The sequence below is a fragment of the Eptatretus burgeri genome, chromosome 5, assembly GCF_056783735.1.
Source record: "Eptatretus burgeri isolate ZD-2024b chromosome 5, Ebu_testis_v1, whole genome shotgun sequence".
NCBI lineage: Eukaryota > Metazoa > Chordata > Myxini > Myxiniformes > Myxinidae > Eptatretus > Eptatretus burgeri.
In genome coordinates, this window is record NC_140965.1 from 10514261 (window position 1) to 10526773 (window position 12513).

The window sequence follows — 12513 nt, forward strand, 5'->3', positions numbered from 1 at the left end:
AAGGCGTGGTGTTTGTTATTGTTTCACGAAAAAAATGTTTTCACGAAAAAAATGTTTTCACGAAAAAAATAAGTGACCACTATATTCGTTATTGTTATGTGTCTGTCTGTCTGTCTGTCTGTCTGTCCCGAGCATAGCTCTGTGGGTTTTGATCCGATCCTGATAAAATTTTAGTGGGAGGTTTATATCTTGATCCAGTTGTGTTTTCCTGAGAATGGGCGTGGTGCGCCCTTTATTGGCGGAGCCACGCCCAAAAAACGTGTTTTTAGGGGTTAGCCGACCTTCTTTACCGGGTTTTCCGGATAGCCGACCTTCGAACCGGTTTTTCGACCTTCTTCGACGAACAAATTCCAATAAGCTATAGCACGTATCCTGTTTCCTTATTTTAATGTCCACAACATTGTTTTGTGACCTTTAAAGGTTATGCAAAGGTCAAATTTTGAAAGTTGTTGAACGAAACCAGGTTTTCGATATTTTGCAGCTAATAACCCGTCACTCGTACCACATCATGTTGATCATTTTTATAACTTGGTCAAACATTATCACATTGTGTCATCCTTGACTTCTGAAACAATCTACATCATCAAATACCGCTCGTGAACCATCGTCGTCTTCAGAATTGTGGTTGAATTCTTAATTTTGTTCATTCTTGTACAGAGTAAACCCTTAAATATCACAAGGGTGACGTTCCTGGAAAATGCTGTGATAGTCAAAACGGTGACAGTTAAAACCTATTTCCTCTGGGAAAAAGAGGGTTAGGTTCCTGGACTTCCAGAAAATATGGAAGTAGGAAGACTGCTGCCAAAAATATACACATCACAATTGAAGTAAACATTTAAAATAAATATAAATCGGCTTTACAATGAAGTCTCCTGCTGTGTTGAATAAGATTAAAAGTTCAGAAGTGATTAAACTTGCCCCCTCACCCCCACCATTCCTTCCCTTTTAATATCTGAAATTGTTTTCCTTTGTTATCTGTTAATGTGTTTATTTTTTTAAATCCTTCTGCAGTTCTGTAAACCAGTGAATAAATAAAATTAAAAGGATCACTTTTGTTTATATCGTTTTACACTTTGGCGTCATTCCCTTATATTAACTGTGTGAAAGGCTCGTGGTACGAGATAACCATCACAGGTCAACTCAAAATCCGGCAAGAGGTAGAAATTAACCCCGTGATGATTTAATTGGTTCATGAAGAAGTTGCCTTGATTGATCAAAACCTGTGATATTTAAGAACTTACTCTATTCACATTTACCACGTTTCGTTTTTTTTTGGAGAAATTGTGAGATGAGTTGTTACTTTACATCTATTGCAGGTGGCTGTCAAATGTTGCAAGAAAGGAAACTGCAATGAAGTAAGTCTGTGTGAACATGAAGGGGTGCCGGGGGGAGAGTGGTGGGGGGGGAGGGCGGGGGGAGGGATGAGGTTGGCAATCCATGTCTGGGTTGGATGTGATGATATGTGGGTTGCGAGGTTGGCAGAGTTTCCATGTGGTGTTGTGTAAGTGTGGGTGTGGTGTTGAGGACCAGGCAGTTTGCTGTTATTTGCTCACCTTATCCCGTTGCTTGCACCATCCAGTTTTTGCCATCTGAAGCAGAGGTGTGTTTTGTGTAGGTATGTCCACAGTCTCACCAGTTAGACGACCCTCTTGGCTCTTGACGTGCCATGCCTCCAGTATCAATCTGCTGGGTTTTTTTTGGAGGTCATGTCTCGTACACGGGTCCCATCCAAGTCAATGTGTGGCCAGACTACAGGCAATGACGCACTATGGCTGATTGTATCATTTTTCCAAGAATATATAAACAGTGCCCATTGAAAGTCTACACCCCTTTTCAAAATTCTCACCTTTTGTTGACTTGTAGCTTGGAATTAAATTCCATTAAATCAGACTTTTTCCACCTTTATTTACACATCATAACCCACAAATTTGAAGTGAAAAACAAATTCAACAAATTTCAGAAAATTTATAAGGATATGTAAGTATGTAAATAAAATATGTAAATAAAGGTGGAAAAAGTGATTTTAGGCAATTTAATTTCAGGCTAAAGGGTAACAAAAGGTGAAAATTTTGAAAAGAAGTGTAGATTTTTTTATAGGCACTGTATACATGGACATATACACATACTGTACATCATCAAACGGAAGATTAAATACTGCATTGGAGTCATCAGAAGGAACCTGGACAGAAGTCGGGTTTCATCCGCCACTGGATGACCATCAAACCCATCCAGGCACAGCCAAGTGAACCTCACAGAAAACTTTCTGCAATCATTCACTTCTCCTTGACAGATAGATAAAGATAGAGAGAAATAAGGAGCAAAAGAGGTAAATGAAAATAAAAATAAAAAATGAGGATGAATCAGGAGAAATGTGAAAAAGTAGAACTGGTTGTGTTCTTCGGAAACAAAGGAAAAAGAAAAATCGCACTGGTTGTGTTCTGACCCTCACAATCTTTCTTCAAATCGTCAAGGGGATGTGTTGTTTGATCGGATCAGCCAATCTTAGTGTTGTGCGGCCCATGTACCGAGCTTCACATCGGCACTTAGTTGCCTGGATGGTTTTGTATGTCTTGTATCGTTGTTTCATCTTCAGAGCTCTGTCCAGATGTCCACTTCAAACCACAAAGGCAATATGCACGAAATAGTGTAGTAGATGGTTATAAAAATCGTGCAAATTATGATACAAGCATCAAATTTAGCATTTCTGTTCTGCAGGGCTTTCTGATCAAATCTGCCCGATTGGCAATTTGAAAATCCAAATTTTGAAAATTTTGAAGGAAAAAAAAAAACTTCAAAAAAATTTGAAGTCACAGCTGGCTGAAATTCTTGAAGCACAAGAGAACATCCCAGACAGAGAATGAAGGGGAGATGCAGTCATCATTGATGGCTCAGCCATTATCAATGCCCTACCTCCACGCACTTCAAAGATATTTGATGACTATGCTCAAGAAGACATCATCCCAAAGGTGGAATCCTCTGGTGCCAGGTACGAGAGAGTGGACGTAGTGTTTGATGTGTACAAGAAGTCAAGTCTGAAGTCCGAGGCAAGGTCGAAAAGGGGGCAAGGAATCAGAAGAAGAGTGACAGGAACCAGTAAGACCCCAAGTAACTGGAGAAGCTTTCTTCGAGATGACAGCAACAAGACTGAGCTGTTCCTTCCTTGCGGAAAAGATGTGTGAAGCACAGACGACAAGCACAGTCATTGTGACAAAAGGAGAAGATGCCATAAGCAACACAAGGAACTCACCGGATGCTGTGTCTCCAAGTTGTCATGAAGAAGCTGACACTCGAATATTTGTACACACCAGGGATGCAACGACGGATGGTCGCAAGTCCATTATCATTAAAGCTAATGACACGGACGTACTAGTCATAGCAATATCTGTACTGCCATCCTTACAGGAACTAGGTCTTGAGAACATGTGGATTGCCTTTGGCCAAGGAGCCAAGGCACGATGGATTCCAGTCCATGAGGTCGTTTCTGCAATGGGGCCTGAGAAAACTAGAGGGATCCCATACTTCCATGCGTTCACTGGATGTGACGTCGTGTCTGCCTTCGTGGTGTCTGTAAAGGGAAGAAAACTGCATGGCAGACTTGGAACGTCTTTGATGATGTTTCTGAAACATCCACCAATCTCAGCCAGCATCGAACATTGATTCGTGATCTTCACTTTTTTGAAGTTTTTATTTTTTTTTTCAAATTTTTCAAAATTTGGATTTTCAAATGGCCAATCAGGCAGATTTGATTAGAATCCCCTGGAGAACAAATGTGCCAAATTTGATGCTTGTATCATTTGCACGATTCCTCTCAAAAATTGCTGTTATCTGCCCCACGAGTGGGGGGGGGGGACAACCTGACAAAGTCAGGTTTATTGTATCTCATGTATTGTTATAGATGCATGTCAGTAAAATCATTACAATGATCATTACACCGCCACAGACACCGCTGAGAGAAGTGATTTAGAAAGGCAGACGCAAATCGAATTGCTCCCTCGAGTCCGAAGAGTTTTGTTTTCACCTCTGTGCTGCTGGATGCGCCGAGCCTGCAGAGAGGACTACTGTGTCACATCTTGCCGAACAAGCTGTGTTCCTTGTTCCTTGTTCCTTCCTTGTTCCTTCCTTGAATGATCAGTCAACCACTCCCTTCTCCCACTCTGTTCAACCACTGGGACAGGAACCAAACTACCATCAGACTCCTTGCCAGGCTTTCCCTCCAGGCTTTCCCTCCAGGCTTTACCTCCAGGCTTTCCCTCCAGGCTTTACCTCCAGGCTTTCCCTCCAGGCTTTACCTCCAGGCTTTCCCTCCAGGCTTTCCCTCCAGGCTTTCCCTCCAGGCTTTCCCTCCAGGCTTTCCCTCCAGGCTTTCCCTCCAGGCTTGCTGATCATCTTTGTTTGTGAATTCCCAAGTTTGCCCTCGTATTTATTGAGTGAAGAGATAATGTAAACGGGTTCTTCTGGTTTCTGAGTTATTCTGGATGTAGGGTAATTGTAACTGTATCTTATGTATTGTTATGGTGCAGTAATGTACATTGATTCTGTAATTTATGGAAATACATGCTTTTCTCTCTTCCAATTTCCACCTCTCCTCCCCATTTATTAGTCCCCTATTGGTTTCACCAGAGGGGACTGTGGGTTTACTCTTTGTCTGGCCGTCTGTCCCGTCCCTATTATGTTTTCTTCTGACTTCTTTCCCATACTCTTTGACATATTCAACTGAAAATTGGTACATGGCTTTATTGTGATCAGTTCCTGTTATTGTGATCTATGTGATCATATATATATATATACATATATATATATATATATATATATATATATATATATATATATATATATATATATATATATATATATATATATATATATATATATATATATATATATATATATATATATATATATATATGAATCTGGAGAGGTAAATGAAAAGAAAGGTAAGTCAACTTTCAACTCTGAAGCATCTAATGCTTCAAATACTTGAAAATGTACCTGGGAGAAAGGGGGTGTGCCTCTGCACAACGAAACAGTCTGTCTTTCTCTCGTGCACATTTGCCAATATGTGTTTGATAAGAAATTTATGTGCGACAGTCATAATGCTATACTCTGGAATTTCATGACTGCAAAGAAGCCTTTGGACATGGGAGAAATGAGGAACAAAAGAGTGAAGGTGTGTGGAAAGCTTAGATCTTGGGAACTTCACCAGAAAGTGATAACTGGAAGACCAATTGCATCCTGGAGCACCTTGTTGAGGGTCAGAATGATGAGGGAGGGAGAAAAGAGAGAGAGAGAGAGAGAGAGAGAGAGAGAGAGAGAGAGAGGAGGAGGAGGAGGAGGAGGAGGAGGAGGAGGAGGAGGAGGAGAAGAAGAAGAAGAAGAAAAAAATAAAATAAATGAGAATGAGATGGCTGGGGGAGATATTCCAGGCTCCTGTGGAAGAGGTGGTTTAAAAAATAAAAGCAGGTCACTGACCTCTCTGTGATGTGAGAAAAACAGATCTTGTACTGTAGTCACAACGCTGGAGATGCCAATAATTTGAGAGCTTCAGATTGCACAGACTCTGGAAGAGACAGATGTGATGCTGGAGACCCATCAAATAGGGGAGAGCAATATTCTGTTGAACTGAGGACAAATGCCTTGTAAACCTGAGTGGTTCTGATTTTTCAAGCAATAATTGAGAACAATGGAGGATGACAAGTCTGTTGTTTGCTTTTGAGGTGAGGTGCACCATGAAGGAAATCCTCAGCCTTGTTTCCAAGTCTGTTATTTATTTTAACTTTCTATAATATGGACATATTCCTGTTCTTCTTGCAGTTTTTCATGGAAGCTGCTCTGATCTCTTCACTGAAACATCCGAATATCGGTATGTATCCCCCCCCCCCCCCAATGGCGTGGAACTTTTCATACTTTTAAACACAATCGTTCTTTTGTTGTTTAAGCACAAGGACCTCTCTGATGTTGTGACATGCACAAACAGCTTTAAAATTGAAACTACAACCACAAAATATAAACAAAATGCGAAATGTTTATAATATCTTTGCAATATGTGTTTGATAAGAAATTTATATGCGACAGTCATAATGCTATACTCTGGAATTTCATGATGGTAAAAAAGCCTTTGGAATGACTTTGTATTCATTTAACTTTGTGAAACTCTGCTCTCTCTCTCTCTATATACAGTTGATGTTCTGTTCGTCAAGTGTTCAGATACATTCATCTACATGGCCATGGAATTTGTGCGAGGAGGTGAGAGTATTAATGTCTCAAAGGTGCACCTGTGCACATAACTAGTTTGCTTTTACTGAGATTTAATTCTCAGCTTATGCATTGACTGGTAACTTTAAAAGGAACTTTTAGTATCTATATATTAATACTGAAGGACCAATTTTGTGCTCCTCCTGGCGGCCGCATCACCGCATCACCGTACCGCATCGGTACTGTGACCTGAGAAGTTTTGACACGGTGTTTGTACGTCAAAGTAGACACGTGCACAAATCAGGGGACTTCTTCACAAGGAGTAGTGTACACCAAAAATGTCGTGTACAAGGACGTTTTGTAGGCCCCATTAGGTAAGGGCATGGAGTACATCGACTGGGATCCGGCTCTTACAAGAGCTGCCACTGGTTGTCATATTGGGCTCATGGAACGGAATCCATCGGTGACGGGGTTTCGGCTCGTTGTTATTATTATAAGTAAGTCAATCGGAGCAGCCTGGCCACATTTCATGCTTGCCAGATAAGAATTGTCGAATAAAACGATGAAAAATAACTTTCAAAAAAGCCATAAATACTTGAAAATGTACCTGGGAGAAAGGGGTGTGCCTCTGCACAACGAAACAGTCTGTCTGTCTCTCGTGCACGGCAGCTGCTTCTCACACTATGTTTGAAAAGCTGAGCACGCAGGCAAAGCTCAACATTCACTTTTGAAATGACAGGTGAACAGGCATGAATAAAGTTGATGCCAAATTTTATTTTGTGACCAGGGTATTCTATACTCTTTTGAAACAAATTGAACCCCTACTGCCTGATAGTGCACCACCATTTTGTGGTGGGCAGTGTTATTTCAGAGATTTAGCTCTCAGTGAAATGGAGAGCGTTACACAATTAACCTTTTTGAAGTCCATCAAATAATTTATGTTGATGGATCAACTTAAACTTTTCCCATCATTGGGGACGGGTACTTTTGCGAGGAATGTCATGTGTATCATAAAGTAGCTGGATTTCCCCCGTCTGTCCCTCTGTCTGTCACGCTCTTTTCACTGGGACGACATGACAGCGTTGGGGAAGTCATTACAACGTGGTGTCTATCACTGGGCTCAGCCTCCATGGACATACACGTCATCCCGGCGTCCAGCACTAAACCCGTCCTGTCGCTTTGCTGACTGCAGTTAAACAATATAACCCATATGACGGATGATCTAATGTCCGTAGGTGACGGACTGAATGGCAAACGCAAGGTGTCCGGATGACGGATTTAGTGAGATGGAGGTGTAGAAATATGGCGTTTGCCTGGGATGTCATTTCCACGTTCCATCTCACGCTATGCTCGACCTTTATGGGGGTGTATTATTCATGGCTCATTGGAAATTGCATTTTGCAACTTGGGAAAAAAAGAAGCAAAAACCACGTGACGTCTGATCCCTGAGAACATCAGAGTGAAAGCTTATCGATGGACGAATGTTCAAACTCTGGCAAGATGGCTCTCTGGAGGCGAGTACAGACATCTCTTAGCCATCCTTCCCTTGAATCTTTGGCCCTGGGATGTCTTCATTCTACATTTTGGTGCTCAATTAAGGATATTACGCCAACACTTCTGGAGCATGCCCAAAGAGAGCTGTTTCTGTTTTTTTCACAGGAACACTGATAGACCTTCTGGTCAAGTATGGGAAACTCTCAGCAGAGTTGGTGAGACCAATAATGTACCAGGTAAGCCTTACATTGGAATGTAATTAAATTGGGGGGTTAATAATGGAGTCTTGAACATGATGAATGGAAAAAATTATGGAGTTTTAAACATCCGTGTGTCGGTATTGAGGGGGCCTGCTCCAGTGCTCCAACCACAGTGGAGCTGGAAAAGGCAAACTCAGCAAAAAGCTTACACATCTCATTTTACCTGGATGTGAAGTTCTCAATGTCTCGGCAAAAACGGCAAAGCCTGAGCAATTGGGAACATGGTGAGGAACATTTGATAATGGAGGCATGAGCGGATGACAGTTGTTATGAGTGTGTAATCAGTGTCCTTGTTGAAACAGCGTGAAGATTGAATGAGAGAAGCCACCTTATTATCAGAATAACCGAAGATCATTTTGGTATGGAAAGTTGAAATCGATAAGATGGACCGGGTTGTTGGCTTTGGGGATCTTTGGTAAAAGGTAAAAATGTTTGATGGTCTTGGAGTCGGAAATTTAAGAATGCAAGTCGGCGGTGGGATTTGGTTTTGATTTCAGATGCTGGATGTTTTCCTTGACAGAATTTTGGGTAACTGTTTTAAAGTCCTTTGACCTTGGAGCTCACATTAAGCCATCCTGAAACCAGTGTCAGAAAGTTTCGAGATGGCTTCCTGTTTGAAAAACCACAGTGTTTGACAGTTGTCTGCAATCGGTTCAAAGAAAACTCTTGACTGGGGAGTCTCCAGACCCATACATGTCCACTGTCAAAAAATTGAGCAAATTGGATTCATCTGAAAAAATTACAGATGCCAAAACTCCAAGGGTCTGGTGGCCATCTCGTCAGCCCACTTCTTTCTCCATTGAATGTTGGCTGGTCTAAAAAGAGGCTTTCTCCGAGCTGCTCTCCCATAGTGGCCCAGTTGATGAAGGTACCGCACGGCAGTTCTTGAGCTAACTTGGACCTCCTCTGTAACATCTGCTGCCTTGCAACGGGAAGTTTTCTCAATGGACCGCTTGACAGCTCAAAGACACCTTTCTGAGGGCCCAGGTCGACCAGAACTGGAAGCTGTGGATTCCTTGCCTTTGCTGGTGAATTGCACAATCACCCGAATGACCGTAGAAAGCGGAATGCCAAGGTTCTGAGCTGTCTGATTCTGGCTGACTTCACCTTCCAAGTGGCCAACAATTCGTCCTCTTTGAAAATCGGAAAGTTTGTGTGCTCTCTGGGTTTCGAGGCATAGTTAATTGTCATACAAGACCCACGAACTCGTTTTTGCAAAGAAATACTCGAATGTTAGTACAAATCACTGAGTAAAACTGCGTTATACAGATGAAATGAAGAAATTTATGGTATCTATTTCCTTCTGTCACGTCTCTGTATACACACACACACATTCACATACTTGCACACACATGCACACATATACACACACATACACACACATTACTCGGAGGACATCCGAATGGAGTTTGTTCATGACAAATGTGTTAAATGCACATTTGTGCATGGAAAAACAAAAAGAACAGCCAACATTTCAGTCGATCAAAATACAACAATCCAGGAAATAGAAAACGAAGCATCCGACAAATACTTCGGAATAGAAGAAGGCTCCAAGGTACAACACAAAAAATGTTTAAGATAATCAGCAAAGAGTACCTACGCAGAATAAGACTAATTCTGAAGTCATCCCTCTCTCCAAGAAACAAAACCAAAGATATAAACCAACTTGCAGTACCGGTATTCCAATATAATCATGCAATTATAAACTGGCCACAATTGGAGATCAAGAACTTAGATATCAAAACAAGGAAACTTTGAACGATTCACAAGATATTCTACAAAAACCAATACATACTGAGGTTGAACTTACTGACGCGACAAGCAGGACGTGGTTTGATGGAGGTTAACCAAGTGCACAGAACTTCATGTATAGGACGAGTCGAGTGTGTGAAAAGCTCAACAGGCGATCAGATGAGATTTGTACGTGAGAAAGTATTTTACCAACCAGAAAAGGGATCCTTAATCCATTTAGCAACAAACTTCCAAAATCAGGTGCAAATGATGGGTACTACACAGGAAAACGAAACAGAAACAAACACAGCCCCAACGAGAAGGGTACTCAGGAGGGTGCATACTTTGGCCATGCAATGCCTGATCCAGTAGAACATATCGAGCCCAATAATTTTTTTCAAATATCGGGCTACATATTGTTTTTGGCCCCATCACTCAATGGTGAAAAATCACTTTTAAATATTCCAGGAGCTGCATCCAGATCTTCACAAAAATCGAATCGGTTCGTCCTTGTCACACACTCAACATGTCCACAAAATTTCATCCGGATCCGTGCACAACGTTTTGAGATATCCTGCACACAGATAAACAAACAGACAGACAGACAGACAGGGTGAAAACATAATGATTGCAAAGAAAAAGTAAAGGAAAACATGAAAAAATATATCAGCAGTTATACTCTGACAAATGGGAGAATGACAAAAGAACAGGAAGATTTTTTTAAAGAAGCTTGATAGGATAGGGATCTACAAGGAAAGATAATTTGAATGGCTAAGACGAGGTCAAATTAGTTGGGATGGAGAACAAGTCATCATGCCCAAGACCAAGGACATTACACTGATGCTTCTAAGAAAATGGTGGGATTGTGCCAGTCGGACAAATGCAGGTTTTGTGGGGTAGAAACAGAAAGTACCAGCTACCTCCTTTTGGGATGTAAAACACTCATGGCAGAACAGCAGTACACAGAAAGACATGACAGTGTTTGCAGAGTAATTCACTGGAACATCTGTAAACATTTCCACATCCCGGTTCCAGAACAATCATGGAAACACAAACCAGATCAGATTCTTGAAAATGAACAGATAATGTTCACGCATGACAAGATGATCCAATCAAGTGTGGACACTGCGAACAAAGCATTGCGTCCAGACATAGTGCTCAAACACAAAAAGGAAAAGTCAGCATTGTTGATCGAGGCTTCAGTTTCCAATGACTTTGGACTAAATGCTACAGAAATCAGGAAAATGACCAAACGCCAGGATCTGAGGTCAAGATGAGGTCAAGAGGATGTGAAAATTGAAGAAAGCTGAAATTATACCAGTGATAATCAGAGCAACAAAAATGATGAACGAAACCCTCACTGAGTGTTTAAAAATCATTCTGGGGAATATCACTCCAAACGAGCTACAAGTGGAAGCTGTCAGAGGTTCATTAAAGATTTTAAAAGGAGCCCTTTGAAACGAGGCTATGAGAACGAAACTTCACAGTTTGGTTCACGAATCATGATCCTTTACGAAAAAAGGAGGGGAAGATTTTGAGTTCTGTAAGAACTTCCTCCCATCTCGGGAAACCCACAAATGGAGATAAAAACCAACACATAACACACCACATGCACACTCCCACTCAATAATATCAACATTCACTCATGTCCCATCTCCCTCTTTTGCTCCAACTTTTTTTTTTTTTTTTGTATACCTTGGTCGAGGCTCGTATGAGAGCTAACACACAACTCACAGCAAGGAGGCATGAGACAAGAGGGGCGGGAGTGGAAGGGACAAAACAGTGGGGAACAGACACATTAGGTGAACTGTGGAAGGGAGAGGGATGGGGATGGGACGGGGAACATGGCGAAGAGAAGATGGACATTTCAGGGACTTTCAGGAAGGAAAGCAGGAGAAATGAAGGAAGAGGGCTTGGGTGGATTATCGGGGGTAGAAAAGATCAAGGATTTGGATGGGGGAAGATAAGAGGTGGTGGTGAACAGCTGTTTTGAAAGCCTGGAGGGAAGAATGGGAAAGAATAGAGTGAGGAAGTTTATTCCAAAGGCGGGAAAAAAGAGGAATGAAAGAGTGAAGATGAGCAGTGATTCGTGATTTTGGTAGTTTTACCAGAAGGGGGTTGTTGGCGGACCTTGATTGCCCTGGTTTCGACAGCGTGAAGCCGAGAAAGGTGGGAGGCAGGAGCACCAGCCCAGAGGGGAGAGCAGTACTCCATCAGGCTACGGACAAAAGCTTTGTAAGTGGTCAGGAGCTCAAGAGGGCCGAGGAAGGACTTTGCACGACGGAGGATTCCCAGTCGGCGACTGGCTTTTGAGGCGAGGTTGGAAATGTGACTTTCCCAGGAAAGGTCATGGCAGATAGTGAGACCTAGAAGCTTGAAAGAAAAGACTTCTTCCAGAGGATTGTTGAGAAAGTGGATGGGGGGGTTTTGTAAACGGTCCTTTCGAAGAGACATAGTGAGAGTGTGAGATTTGTCTGGATTGAAAGACATGTTCCACGTGTTGGACCAGTTTGTGATTTTATACAGATATGCTGTGAGCGAAGAAGCTGCTGCTTGCCGGTCTGAGGGATGACAGATGGTACGGCAGAGGGTGGAGTCGTCGGCAAAGAGAAATAGAGGATTTTCCAGAGAGTCCGAGAGATCATTGATGAAAACCAGAAAAAGAACAGGGCCCAGAACGCTACCTTGAGGAACTCCAGCCTGCACAGGAAGAGGGGATGAAAGAACTCCATTTAGGGCCACACGTTGACTGCGACAGGAGAGGAAGTCTGCGAGCCATGAGTGGAGATGGCCTTGAATACCATGGGAAGAGAGTTTGGTGAGTAGGGCAGGGTGC

General features: G+C 42.1%; 1 protein-coding gene across 3 annotated transcripts in view; it reads left to right on the forward strand.

The window, feature by feature from the left end:
• Nucleotides 1-12513, forward strand: part of LOC147025826 (uncharacterized) — a 119596-nt gene that overhangs the window by 80873 nt on the left and 26210 nt on the right. For all 3 annotated transcript variants that reach the window (XM_085880668.1, XM_085880670.1, XM_085880669.1), the window contains 4 exons: nucleotides 1317-1355; nucleotides 5812-5860; nucleotides 6178-6243; nucleotides 7852-7922. In XM_085880668.1, coding sequence (XP_085736794.1) covers nucleotides 1317-1355; nucleotides 5812-5860; nucleotides 6178-6243; nucleotides 7852-7922 — 225 coding nt within the window. The remainder of the gene's footprint in view (nucleotides 1-1316; nucleotides 1356-5811; nucleotides 5861-6177; nucleotides 6244-7851; nucleotides 7923-12513) is intronic.